The 15,263-nt window shown below is 39.3% G+C and overlaps 1 protein-coding gene across 1 annotated transcript; it reads right to left on the minus strand.

The window, feature by feature from the left end:
• Positions 1–287: 287 nt before the first annotated feature.
• Positions 288–10,010, minus strand: LOC140272331 (large neutral amino acids transporter small subunit 1-like). Its single transcript, XM_072367732.1, has 11 exons — positions 9,346–10,010; positions 8,311–8,832; positions 8,036–8,161; positions 6,187–6,292; positions 5,993–6,037; positions 5,440–5,563; positions 5,262–5,365; positions 5,018–5,114; positions 3,793–3,942; positions 2,571–2,745; positions 288–2,307 (listed from the first exon to the last, which is right to left on the minus strand). The coding sequence occupies exons 1-11, from the start codon at positions 9,419–9,421 to the stop codon at positions 2,231–2,233; spliced, it is 1,602 nt and encodes a 533-aa protein (XP_072223833.1). The 5' UTR covers positions 9,422–10,010; the 3' UTR covers positions 288–2,230.
• Between the last annotated feature and the right edge of the window lie 5,253 nt (positions 10,011–15,263).

The following is a 15,263-nucleotide window of genomic DNA, read 5'->3' on the forward strand; positions in this document are numbered from 1 at the left end:
AATGAGCCTTTCATACAGATCACTACCCAAACACTTGATGCCTCAGAAGATAATGCTGTTGGACTGGATTTTGAGAAAATTGTGCTTGATATCCTCATTTGGATCAAAGCTCTCTTGTGTTTTGTGATTGCTTACTGTTATCTGCAGTAAGGCTGCGGCTAGTCTTTTGTTAAGTGATCTTAATACATTTGGCCACTGTCTTCATACAGCAGTGATAAATCAGATGTTTTTATCTTCATAGAAACACTTCTTCTGCTGGCTGCCTGTCTTATAAAATACAAACAATCAGATTTTGAAGAAAATATTTTTATTGTTACATGTACCTGCCATGGCCACTGAGATACAATAGTTACAATAAGTACTCTCAAGTTTAAGATTAAAAATAAGAGTTTTCTATTTTCTCCATAATTTCAACAAGCAAATACCATTATAGGAACTATTGATTTATACATATAGAGATATTTTATACATACACAAATACAGCATGTTGTGCATAACATAAAATACTTGACAAGGGCCTGCAAACACATTTCATCTTCAGTTGATATCAATTTGTTGTTTTAGACACATACTTTGTTCTTTTCAATCAGATTGACCACATTCAACTCTTCAACAGCTATGCTGTATATTGTTGTGCTTGCAACTATCTAAAATTGAAAATTAATTCCCTTTGGAAGGCAATGCCCTTGCTTGTTCATAGAGGTGATTGTAGAGGTACTTCCTACTTGCTTTTTGTGTAAGTATAAATGTCTTTTTTTAAACTTCCCTTTTCCATTAGAAATTATTGTATCGGTTGAGGACTGTTTGTGTTTTCTGAAAAAGAAGACACATACTTTGTGTCCTATCACAAAATGGATGTTGCTATAAATAGAATAAACATTATGGAGTATATTGTTCCTGCCTTTGTTCAGCTATTTGCCATTGTGAAGAACTCTGATAGCTTAGTCTCTGTACTATTGGAGGAATGGCACTTATTTTACTGTTTTATGCCATCATATATCATGACCCAGCTTCAGTGTGTGCCTTCTTGGATGATTTGTCCAGTAAAACTTAGAGTTACAGCAAAACTAGTAACCTGACAACACAGGCCAATGGACAAGTTTTTTGTTTTTTCCTGTTTTCCTCGGGGGCATCAGTGCCAGTGTTTTCTAAACTTGCAACATTCATTTTGGTCTTAGAGTGACGTAAAAAAAAAGAACTGAATATCAGCACTGACACAGCTGGCACAGACAACAAATACTTCAATACAAACTCTACTACAACCACTACAGTGATATCTGTACAGGTCTTCCGTTTCTTGTAATAACGCCTCGTGAACAGAGGAGCTGGTTTCCATCAACATTTCATCATGTGTGCAATAAACTAACATGGTTTTACAATGGAATGAAATGATACAAGAAACAGATCTGCCTGACAGCAACTCAGCTAAGAAGACATTATAAATGCTATTCTATCTCTCTTTAGTCTGTGCTTTAAGATAAGAAATGCATACAAAAAAATACAAAATTGGAAATGAAATGTTATTGAAAAAAACATTAGTATGGGTATAATGAAGTCAGTGATTCACTAGTGCTGTGCTTCCTTAATCATACACTGACATTTTTACTCATTCCTTCAGATATTAGTAATTGTGGCAAAGTCTTCAGCTATACCTCACAGGTAAAACGATCAACTTCAAGGTCCTAACTTACCGTAAACTATATTGTGTAGTTTGGTTGTTAGTTGTACTAAAAGAAAAGGCAGTGAAAATCGCCTTTTCCTTTTTCTATAAACTACTCATTTGTACACTTGAGGTGAACAATAAACCTGTAGGCCAGCAGATAACATTGTGTTGATTCTGCATTTGCAGTATACCTATAAAAGCTCACGTGCCTGCGCCAGTTATTCAAATCTTAAGATAAAAAGCAGGACTCTCCATTAACATTCAAGCATGTTCCAACAATAAAAGAGATCTGACTGGCAAGTGAATGTCGTGGTAAAAAGTGGCAGAAAATATCTAAATGTTGATTCCTGATTTAAGATTCAACCTGTAGACATTTTAAACAAGTTGAAGAGGTCATGAAAAACAAAGAAACCTTGCTTTTCCAAGCTTGTCTGGCCACTCTTGTAAATACAAAATTCTTCCACAGTTACCTGGTTAAAATTGAAATAAAAAAGAAAAATCACAGGTGAATGGATGTAAACACTCCAAGAATGACTTAGTTTTCCATCTGGTCCAGTTTGTCCAGCATTACTCAGCCTCCTCACGTTGCCCCTTATCCTCAGGAACAGACATGAAGATCTTCTGGCAGAACATCGTGAAGATTTCTGAGGAGAAACAACTCATCTTATTAACTATTTTCTTTTACTCGGTCACTACAGATCAAATATTGCCATTCAACAATTCATCAAAACTTTGCCCTCTGCTCCAACAATATAAACAAATCAAATGTATCAGTTTCCACAGGTGTACTCGAGCAGATATCCTCACATGAATTCCATAACAAACTGTAAGGAATGTTTCTCCTGCCTCGCCTGAACAAACAGACAAAGACGCTTTGGAAAATAAACAAACTCAGCATCTCACTCACCCAGCATCTTCTTGACCATATGTGGTTTCTTCCACTTGTAGCCGAGTAGATATGCAGGGATGCCTGTGAGAATAATGCCGCTGCCTACCAGGCACTCAAACGGAGCAGCCCAAAAAGACACGACGATCATGAAAACGCAGCCCAACACAAAAGTTATAGGGATGAAAAGATACACCTGCAGAAAAACGACAAAGTGTTCATTCCAGTTACAGAAGAGAAGAATTAAATATTTTTACCTACTTTTGAGAGAAACTATGTGCTATTCCAAAAAAAAAGCTTCAGCATCAGATTGTGGCATCGTGACATGATGCAACATTAATAAACAGAAATGGGAATGTCGATCATAATATAACTGATGGAAACCAGCGGAGGAAAGAAATTCGTTAAACTCATCTTGTTCTTTGCTTTAGTATTTACACCTTCAGCAACTTTACTTTCTACTCATTCACAGAAAATCTATGGAACAAATCAATCAGGATGCCTCTGTAGACTTTATTGATCTCTGGTGGAAAAATTCCAGTCATCCCACAGTATGTTATGTAAAATTGCACCTGCTTTTATGAACTAAAACTTGAAAGTGTATGTATTCATCGTGGTATGTTTTATTCTGTCTGTCAGCTGCATAGTAAAAACATTCACTAATTAATGTTTTTTTTTGTTTGTTTACTCATTTATCACACTTTAAAATACAGGTCAAGTAACGATGCTATCTTCCTGCTATCTAGACTTTTACTATATTTTAGTAGCTTGTTCAAATTTAGATTGTTGCTCATAAATGTTCACATATGAAGTAGAGATCTCTGTTTATTCCTTGTAAGTAGTTTATCTTATAAAACAAATGGGCTGAGAACACCCAGGCAAGAAGGGAAGATGAAAGATTGTAGTCAACCAAGGTAATACTCCCACAATAAAAGAGAAACAAACACTCGTGCATTCATTCAGACACCACTCCCTCCCATCACAGAAGCACAGTATGGTTCCACTTTCAACTAATAACAAGAGCAGTGATACAATGGTGCTTTCATAAAAAAAAATCATTTAAGAAAATACAGAAATAGATGCTTTATGTAACTTGCAGACATGTTGATGTTTGTAGACAGACAAAGAAACTGGCTAGATTCAGGTAGAGCCAGGGTCACATCCTTTACAATAGACTTCACACAGAAAGAACAGCAATGCAACAACCACTTACTATTTACTGTTGTCACCCTTTAGACTTTACCTTGATTGGCCTTCTGAGGTCAGGCTTGGTCAACCGCAGCCACACCAAGCCAGCTATGGCCATACCAACACACAGCCAGGTGAAAAAACTGAACAGATTGATGACAGAGAAGATGTCCTGGGAGATGGCATACATCATAGACAGGAAACACTAATGCAAAGGGGAAGAAAACACTGCATTTAGTCTAGACATAAATGTAGTAAAATCACAATTCCAAGTTGAGTTATTTAGATTTATGACTGTGTGTAAAATGTAAATAAAAACAAAATGTAATGACTTGCAGGTCTCATAAACCAATAATTTATTCACAATAGAACATAGAAACCACATCAAATGTTGGAAGTGAGACATTCAATTTTTTTCATGAAAACTGTTTGCTCATTTTTAACTTATGGCAGCAACATGTTTTCAAAAAGTTGGGACAGGACCATGTTTATCACTGTGTAGCATCCCATCCCATCTTCTTTTGACAACAGTCTGTAAACATCTGGGAACTGAGGAGACCCCCGTTATAGCACCTTTGGGAGAGAAATGACCCATTCTTGCCTCCGAAAATAATTTCAAATATAATTTAACATGACATTCAATAACATATTTCCAATTTGTCCATTTCAAATGAGTTTTGGCCTCAAGAAGACAGTTGTGTTTCTGGTTCACAATCACATATGGCTTCTTCTTTTCACGACTAAGCTTTAACCTGCATTTGTGGATGGCACCATGTTCACAGAGTATGAATTCTGGTTGTGTTCCTGAAACCATGCACGGATTTCAATGACAGAATCACATCTATTTTTTAATGCAGAAGAGTATTCTGGTGAACTTCTGCCCATCTTTGCTTTTGAGAGACTCTGACTCTTTTTATACCAAATCATGTTACTGACCTGTTACCAATTAAACTAATTAGCTGCAACATGTTCTTTTTGGTAGCACTTACTTTACTAGTTTTTTGTTGACCACCTCCCAGCCTTTTATAAATGAGTTGCTGCCATCAAATTCAAGATGAGCAAATGTGTTCTTATGGAATATTCTGCTTTCAATAGCTTATATATTTTCTATGTTTTGTAATGAATAAAATATCAGTTTGTCTGATTTTCATGCAAATCTTTGCACTTATGAAGCTTATAATCATGTTCAACAGCTCAAACTGGAGAACACCTGAATGAATGAGCCGTTTTCTAACACAAGTTACTGTCAAATCATCTGTTTAAAGAGGCAGGAATCTTACTGTGAAGATGAGGGATGGCACGGGTGTGAACAGGTCTGTGTGAACCAGTCCCAAAGCTGCAGGGAGCTGACCCTCTCGAGCTCCAGCATAGAACAGGCTAGAAGAGAAACAGCTCTTATGTGGTTATTTTCCACTGAAGCATTTGGCCTACATAACATTTCCACCCAATAACAGCGCCAGATCTTGGAACAACCCCCCACCTCCCTTGAGGCACAAATTCATGTCAGTTTTTTGTTTTGCTCACCGTGCTGAAGTGAAGAGAGATCCGTTGACGGCTCCAAAGCAGGACAATCCAACAAAGACTGGAATCAACCAGGACATCACACCAAGATGATACTCCCCAAAACTCTGAAAACAACCCAATCTCCAAGTTCAAGATAAAGCTTAATACATTGCTATAAACTGAAGTCATTAACACTCACCACAGCAACAGCCTCTGAGTCAATCATGACTTGAGGAGAGATGGTGGTAAAGTAGGCCAGGTTGGTCAGAACATACACCACCGTGACTATAGGCATGGATATGATAATGGCCAATGGTAGGTTCCTGTAGGGACAAGACCAAAAATCATTTAAAGAAAGAACATTGTGACACCATCATTTCCATGTAGTATTGAGCTGTATTTTTGAGATCAGGGCTTGAATTTGTGCTCAATTTCATGCAGTCCAAAAGAAAACATGATCGCACAACGTAAAATCTGGTTGGTGTGACCAGTCATGCTAGATTTCATCATTCAGAATCTTAAATGTCAAAATGTTAGATTCAAAGTATCAAGTAAGAAATGGCCATAACAATTTCAAAATTAAATTATCTCAAGCAATCTAATGCAGTCAAACCTTGTGCTTGTGTCACTTTTTATGCTTTATCTCCATGCAGTCCACTGATGGCAGACAAGCTTAGTCTTAGATGAGTCACACCATTGACATATATTTACAGGAAATTCTGTGAAATCAACCTTCATCACATTTACGTCACCTCTCTGGATTGATCATCTCCTCCGTTACATAGTTCAGGTAATTCCTAGAAGAAAAAAAAGTGGTTCAACACTTTTAGAATTTGAATTTACTGTTCACTATACTGCAAAAGCAAACTTGTCGGATTTCAGCTATGAGGAAATCGTTTCTATGTCTGCACCGTAATGAAATCAAAATAGCCAACAAATTTCTCACCAGCCACCAAAAGCAAAGAGACCACTGTACAGCGCCAAGACAATGTTGTCGACTCCAAATTTGCTGCCTTCAAAAGCCTTTTCTGGTGTCAGATACGGCACATCACCTGCACATTCACAGACGAAAAGAGCTGTATGAACAGAGCTGAAAGATGAACATTCATTTCAGAAGCAGCTTCAGTTCATGCCAGAGTTGTAACATTGGACATTTAACAGATTCTCTTTCAGAGCTGCAGAAACTTTTCATGTCATGTTCCGATGGCAGTCTGCTGCTGCCTGACCTTTGACATGCCTGACATTTTAGATCAGCACCTAGCAACTACAGCATGTCTTTTCATGTGCAGAAACATAATCAACTCTAACCCAGCTTGCATTTGGATATGAAAAGAAATATATATTTGATAAGTAAACTTCAATCCACTCATTTCACCACAGCAGCTAATAAATTCAGTGCCTCATCAGGAAGAGAGACTTTCCAAAAGTCTGCGCGTGACTCTCCTCTACCTGTTGCTTTCAGATGGTAATGACTCTCCTTTCAGTGAAACTTATTATACACACATTATTTTCTCACTGTGTCCTTCTCTCTTGCACACACTCCCAAAGACAGTGTGACAACAGCCGGCATGCTTCGCCACCTAGTTACCATGGTAACATAGTGAGGAGCACAATGGTGGTGGGTGTGGCCTTGCAAGAGGAGGGAGAGGAGCAGATGTAGCATGGAGCGTTTGAGTGCCACACTGCCTTCTCACTCTGTGTTTTTCTTTTCTTTTTTTTTTGAATGGCAGGAGTGGCCCTGATTCCTCCGTTTAATTTTGTTTCATTCAAAATGTGGGTGACAGAACGTACGCAAATCAGCAGAGACACCACACATGTTCAGCGCACTCAGATGAAACCTTCACGGCATAAATGTTCCTTTACCAAATCCTGTCTAACATGTTTTGTCATATAAAACACTGAACAGATGAGACATGAAAGTGATTATGCGCAGCAGTGTCAAAGACTCAAAGTACGTTCACATAGATGCACATGCACATGGCTGCACATCCAGACTCAATCGCACAGCCGCAGACAGACAAGCCTTGTGTTCAGACTCAGCAACTGTGCTAACAAAGAGGACAGCACTGAAAACTGAAAGGACAGCAGTCTGCTTCGTTAGGCTCATTAGCGACGGTCAACAATTTCTTGATCATTAGAGACAAAAGAAATAAACTCTTCTTACTGTACATATAAATATGAGAGACAAGGAGGGGATGACTTATATCACTACATAATGAGATAAAACCTAGGGAATGGAATAGTGTTTTTCTTTAAACTGTACGCTTTAATTACTGTCATTATCACAACTAACATTAATGAAAACAAAGGAGTCCCACTGACTTAAGATACTTAGCAAAGCTGCATTCAAAGAAACCTTCTTGCAACAGAGGTTGGTGACCGTATTTTTTGTTGAGAGAGTTTAAAGGCATGGTATAAGGACTTTTACTGATCATAAAAGAAGCCTTTATTCAATGCCATTGGGGATTTACATTTTATTCTTGGTTTGTCCTGATTAAGGTGGATGCATCATCACCAAACAAAAAGAGTTCCAGGTTTAATTTAATACTAAAACAGACGATTGGACAGAATGTTAAATGTTTAATTGCTTTAGAAGCTTCCATCTAAACTTCATTAATGTGTATTGAAGGTATGACATTTTCTCAAGGTGTAGAATTTTAATATCAGATTATGAAACAGACTGGACCGAGCTAGTAACCATGCAGCTGAGGTGATGTTAGTATTATTTAAGGAAATGATGCTCACGAGTCAAGCAAAAACAAACTTTCACTTTTTTGTGAGTAAGTGACACTCACCTGTAAAAATCTGGATGAAACCAAAGAGGATGATGATGATCAGAGCTAGCAGCTTGGAGGCTGTGAACAGGTCCTGGACTTTGGTTGCCGCCCTCACACTGATACAGTTTACAAATGTCAAAGAAGCTAGAGGTGGGAAGATACAAAACAGAGGAAAATTGGGAATTTGGGAATATTTTCCTCCAATCAGTTGCACCAAACAAGTGCATTTGAAGGGATGTAGAGAATTTCTGAAACCACTCTGTAAAGTAACCACAGCAAGAACATTTACTCACTAAGACACAGACAGGCAATGAGCTTGGCAGCACTATCTGGCACAGCGCAGCTCGGGTACAGAGGTTTCAGAAGGTAGGTGGCAAACACCAGCGAGACCACATACTGAGACGATGGCCGAATGATTAGCATCTCCACCCACAGCTTTAGAAAAGCTGCAAGTTCCCCATACACTTCCAGGATGTAAGTGTAGTCTCCCCCAGACTTAACAATGGTTGTGCCCAACTCGGCATAGCATAAGGCCCCCATGGTAGACACCACTCCACACGCAGACCAGACGATCAAGGAAAGGCCGGCTGAGCCGGTCTCTTTAACTACACCCGTTGGAGTGACAAAGATGCCCGAGCCAATGATGGTGCCTATGATCATCCCCACACCGTTGAAGAGAGTAATGCTCCGTTTGAGCTGAATCTTTTCCCCCTTGCCAGGCAGGCTGGTCGTGGAGCCTGTGGCAGCCGGAGCAGATTCCATGAGGGCTGATGGCGATGCCAGCTGCTCTTCAATGAGGCCATCTTGGTTAGTTGCTAGTGAGGAGACGACAGCAGAGCAGAAGATCAAAAAAAGTGTTGCAAATAATCGAGACACGAGACAGGCAATTTCTTGCTGAGATGTTTAAGGTATGCCTCGATTTGACAAAAGACAACATCGATACATAACACACATAAGAACAATCCAGACACTATTTGCTAAATCAAAAATAAGCTTTTCATTCTGAATCAAAGCTGAGAAAATATAAGAAAGGTGGCTTATTGGATATACCTAAAGGATCATTTCTCTTCTTCCTGTAGGTATAAACACAATGTGTTTGATAAGGCTATGTCTCAATTCCCTAATTTGTTTTGTTTTGTTTAATGTCTGACAGAAACACCTGCCATCTTTGTCACCTGTTACCCAAACAGCACAATGCATCACAACAGCTATATGAACTCTGCAGTTCTACTCTTGCATCAGGCAATGTTGCATCAGAGCGTGTGGCAGATTAATGCAGCTCTGCGCCATGTGGTACTCACAGGAGTGTGAGCATGTATTGTACATACCCCCCATCTCCTCCTGGCTTGGTGCCTTGGCAACACTCTCCCGACTGCTTCTCGATTTCAGCTCCGGCTCAGCCATCTCCCCTCTTAGTCTGGGTTCTCTTGTCTTGTCTTTTAACTCGTGCGCCCCTTCTCTTTCCTCTCCTTACGTCCACTCCTGCCTGCCTTACTCACTGCCTCCTTCCCTCATACACACATGAACACACAGCTCTCTTCTCTCTGACCCTCTCTGATTTGTCCTTTCTCTCACACATGCACACACACTCGTATTTTCATTCGCACACACTGCCACCGTCACTCAGGCTGGAATTCATCTGACCCTGATCCTCTCTGTCTCTCCCTCCCTCCAGCATACAGCAGGGAGGAGCTGAACCTTTGTGATGCTGCCGCTGCGTGCGCCTACGCCCAATCCAAGTGAATTGTGGGATAGCTCAGATTATGAAGTAAACTACTAGAAGCCACCATTTGGAGGGTCCACCATGTGACACTATAATCTTTTTGTGTGCAGCCTAATCCTGTGGTATACAGTCTGTCCGTGTGTGTCAGCGTGTGTTCTCACGTCAGGTTGTGTTAGGATGGATGCTGCAGGGATGGTGCTCCCTCTAGTGGTGTCAAGATGGTACAGAAAGTCTCATTGTTCTCACAGAAAGGTGAGACCATAGAAAATGGAGACCCACGGCCGTTTTCAGTGTAGAATAATAATGACAATGCACATTAGGTATCTGTATCCCCTTTTATTTATCTACAACTTGAATTTCACTGAATTGGCTAGCTTTATAAAGAAATGGTTACAAGTTGTCAAACCCACACAGAATTGCCATCAAAAATGCATCATAACAAATGTATTGGTCAATATGATTAATACAGAAAAAGAGCAATTCAAGCTGCAACATATTTTACAAAAAAAATGGTTCAATGCAGGGTAATGTGATGAGTAAAGGCACGTTTTAATTTAATTTGTTAATCATTTCAGTTTTATATGTCGTGTCTGAGTACACACTAATTTGACTGAAATTACTCACTTCTTGTTGAGCACTCGTTTTTTTTGCGATAGACGGGTTGCGCGTCATATCTTTTTCCACAAGATGGAGACCTAAACCCGCTTAAACTTTAAGAGAGGCTCTTCATGGTGAAACAATGTCCACTCCTCTCTAAAATGAATAATTTAGCTCTGCTCTCTATTTAAGTTATCGACGCTACACTCTCACGTGATCAGCAGCATTGCGAGGAAATAAGCAAAGAAGCGCATTAAACATGCCTCCCTCCCTTTATACGTCTCTGCAGCAATGTTGCTTGCAACGCTTGTGACGAAGTCACTAAAGGGCCTTTCACATAACTAATAACTGCAGACGGAAAATAAGAATATGGACTGTATTTAATGAATAAAAGGGATGTTTTCGAAAATAGTGCATTCGGAGAATGAGCCCCGTTCTGTTGAAGCGTTTGAAATCGCACGCTTGCATTACTGTGAATGCTGACAAAGCCGACTAACGACAACCAAGCTCAGTTCAGGTGAACATCTCAGCTAATAGCGGTAGAGCGTTAGCCGACACTGGATTCAACCAGAGCACTTTCTGCCACGGGTCCGGGGACTTTCCCCTGGGCAAGTAATGAGAAACTGAGTTCTCCGCATGTAGCCCAGAGTGCAAGCCTTCTGAATGCCCGGATGTCAAACTAGACCCATGCATTATATATGGACGAACACAAAATAAGTATTTACGATAATGGTGACATACATATTTAATTCACTATAACACAACAATTTTCTAAAATTCTGGTGGCTATTTGCTATAAAAAAGATATTTTGTATTGTTTATTACCTGACACGTGTGAGATTAAACATTCACAACCGCGAGGGATCATGGGACATTCTAATTTCAGCCTATTGTAAGCAAACAATGTCAATAGCTCTTTTAGGAGATTTTAAAAATGAATTCTCTTAAATGTTTTAACTATCAAAGGGAGCGAGCACCCCCCCCCTCTCTCCAAAAATGCAGCTTTTATAATGTATGTTTTTCCTTTAAGTCTAACAAGCAGCGACTCATGATTTGACACGCTCTTTCCCATCATGCATTGCTCTTCATGGAATTGCGAATCCATTCAATTGCGAATCCATTATTCTATTTTGAGTATTTTTATTATTGTATTGAGTAATTACTTCTATGACAGCAACAGCTTCTTAGTCTTGTCCTTGTTGGTATTTTGGAGTATTTGATCATGACAACCATGATAAGGTCTCTGTTGTTGTTCGTCAGTCATATATAGGCTTGATCATGTTCACTTCCTGGTGTGAGAGGAAGCTCATTGTAGAGGTTACATACTGAGTGCTTGTCACTCTACCATTCACCTCGGGGAAGGTCTGAGACAAGAGCCAATAGTTACCCTTGCAGGGTATCACCTGATATGGGTGAGCGAGTGAACAGCAAATTCGGGCCAATGCGTGCAGTATTCGCAGGAGAAGCCAGATGGAGCAGTTTCTCAACTCCACTGGTGGATGCAGTGTACGCTGGTTTGGAATCACTCGCGGCTGGCAAATGAGTCCGATGTATGAGGTGGAGCACAGCTCCAGAACCCAATTCAGACTACTCTCCTCTCACTTTTTTCTTCATTTTATAGTTAGAATTTTACTATTCAGTTAGTATATTCTAATTGAGAAGTTTAGAAGACTGGCTTTGACAAGCAAAGTGCAAAAGTGAAGCTTTATTGAAAAGTAAAGTAGTCCCACACTTTATCTGGCTCTAGGCAGGCAAACTTAACATACATTTATTTTATTTTATTTTTTAAAACAAATGAGACAAATGAAATAACACTGTTAGTGTTAACAACTACCTAAAGATGTTAACAATATGTTGAACAAACATATATTTGATAACAGGGATGACATATATTAGTAGAAATGGAGAGAAACGTTGTACTTTAGCTGTGTTAGAAAGCATCCGGAGGGATCGACTTGCTGTGAAAGGAATCTTATATTTTTGTGAAGTTGGTTTATGCTCATCTCCATTAACAACAACGTGTCACGCGTGGACAAGCAGACATATGAAACATTTTGTTTACACAGTTCAAAGCCAGACAAAACTCAGAGGAAATTTAACCTGGATGCTGGATGAAGCATTAAAAACCCTCCTGTCCGTTACTCGTGAGTTTGTTGTATAATCAACACCAGCAGTGGCCAGGATTTTTATCGTAAATTCATCCACTCATTTAAATGTCACGGGACTCACCATGAGGAATAGACCCTTTCAGTTAATGTAAGCAGTTAATGCTGTAGTTTGTCTTGCCACGACAGTCGGGTGTCTTAGAATAATCAGTTAATTACAATGTTTCCACCCTGTGTAAAGCTGTAGGATGATGTGCTGCAACAGAGAAAACATGATTGTTTGATACTTTAGAAGAAGTTGGCATTTCCAAAATTAGTCAAGAGCTCCCCTCCCGACTGATTTTGAATGCAGCATCTTAATCGGATCAGCACAACTAGAACAGGGTTTAGATAAGCTGTTTTGCTCTCAAATGGAAAGCCTCTGTCAGTCATCTGTTTTTCATCATTGTGTTATCGCTTTATTTCAATCATACACATATTTGTATTTGCATTCATTTAATTATTTTCCAATATTTCTTGGATCGATCTTAGATTTGGCTTTGCTATTTTTCACCTACGTTCATTATTTTCTTGCTACTTCCTGTCTTTGCAGCAGTCTTCTCACCTACAGCCACAGTGCCTTTAATCTTATTTCACAGGCTGCCACTTCCACCAGTGATTTCTCTCTCTAAAGCTGTTATCTCTTTTTTTCTTGAAGCTATTTTTATAAGCTACTATCTGTCACTCTCTTTTTGTTCACTCCACACATTTCACAATTTGTTTTCTTGTCTTCTCATCCTTCAGCCTCCACTTCCTACATTGTAAATACCTCTTCTTTTTTTCTGGTTGACCTGGGTGACTGAGAATCTTTTAATCTTATTTTGTGACTTCATGGTTCCACAAATCTTCATTCAGATGCTACCAAAGTCAGTTTGTTGTTGCAAGATTTCATATGTTTGGAACTGTGTTCAGATGTGCCAAACAACATGTCCACTGTGACATTCAGTGTCTAACGTTAGTAGTATTATTATTGTATACACTGCAGTCTGTATAAAAACTAAGTACTTGATAATACACTGACACCAGTAGATGGATGCTTTTGAGCATCATTAGACAGAAAATACCTCATGTTTTCACAGGTGGTATCTCTGCTTCAGTTTGTGAGAAGTCATGTGGATAACCATACTTCACTCAAATCTTTTCTGTTACATAACTGAACCTTTTGAAATGTTTGCCATTCATTCTGCAATAAATGTGAGTCAGACATAGAGATCTGTGGTGTATTCATGACTGAATAAATGATGAATGTAGTCATGATTTTACAGGCACGTCTGCAGACCGGCGGATGTCCTGTTTGCTGTTCTGCCGACAGTTGATTGTGTGACATAGAACAGTGTTTATTTGTATATAGAGGGGATGACTGAGATATGTAAGACCAGGTGTGAACACACATACTTCGAGGTGTTCACTTGAGATCAGCTCGTATGATAGGTAAACAGGCTCTAACTCACCATCTCTAAAGGGAAAGGTTTGAGTCCCCTGGTGCCCATGCTTTACTTCCCAGCACTTTATAGTATGATTTTACTTGTTTGGAGTTAAGAAAATCAACATTTTTGTCAAATAATTTCCATAATTGCCCAGAATGTTACTATCCTTTTATATTATTTTTTTTTCTTGGTGATTCATATCACATCCACTGCCATCTCTACCCTGTTTTATCCAATAATCTTTGATTCTAAAAGTTTCAAGTCTTCATCTTTTATTCCTTCATCTTCTTCTTTTTGTCCCCACTTCTTATTTCATGGTACCAGTCCCTCCTCCCCTCAGAGAATAACTTCCTTTTTCCATCAGCCCCTGGCATTGCTTTCTGTTTTATAGTTAATTTCATCAGTATTTTCCCTGTAAGCCTCCTCCAACAGAGCCTCTCACACTTCCCCCTGATAAACCTGCTCTGCCACTGCAAGATGACAATGTTGCAAATTGGGTTTAATTTTCTGCCTTCATGCTTTTCTCTTTATCGCTCCTGCTTTTCATGTAATCCCCCCCCCCCCCCATCTGTTATTTTTCTTTCAGCTTCTGGATCCCTGTTTGCTTGAACCCCTCCATTAATTCAAAGTTGGTCAAGTGCGTTTATGTCTGGCCAAATTAACCAGCTTGTGACTCAGTATAGTATAATCAACCTGTGATATAAGCCCTTTACAGTAATTGAACTCAGATATCCAAGATTCCTTTTGTTTTTTCATGATGTAAAGCTTGTAGAAGTGTTGCAGAGGTAATGTCCTCCTTCAAAGCTTGATTACATTGGTTTTGTTATGGCTACAAAGTCTATGAGTGGCCTCTTAATCTAATGAACGGCTTGAAATGATGTTTGCTTGTGACATAGGACAACCTAATGCTGAATATGATCACCTTGATTTTATTTAGAGCTAAAACAAATTGAGAAATAGAAGCAGAGAGTACCTCAGTTGTTTTGTCTGTGAGCTGATGCACTCCCCCACCTCTGTTTGCATCATCTGCTAGCAGCTAATGTGCAGCCAATGAAAACATGCATCAGAGCCCATCTGATAAGACAGATCAAACGCCTTCAAATTACACAATTATATTTTCTGCCTGGGGCCATCAGTAATCCCTCCTTGATCAGCTGTCACCATAGAGTCTGAGAACACATGCAACTGTATTCTCATCCTTCATTGCTGCTTCTGTTACACCGTACTTTAGCACAAATCTAGCTGTTGGAGAGTGAGAATGTGTGGGAGTTCAGCTGAAAAAAATCAGAGCAACGGCTTTCCACTTGAGTTTGCTTTCCTTTGGCATCAATGCACCCTGACAGCTGACCCTTATT

The sequence above is a fragment of the Leuresthes tenuis genome, unplaced genomic scaffold (genome assembly GCF_036924035.1).
Source record: "Leuresthes tenuis unplaced genomic scaffold, fLeuTen1.0.hap1 SCAF_16, whole genome shotgun sequence".
Lineage (NCBI taxonomy): Eukaryota > Metazoa > Chordata > Actinopteri > Atheriniformes > Atherinopsidae > Leuresthes > Leuresthes tenuis.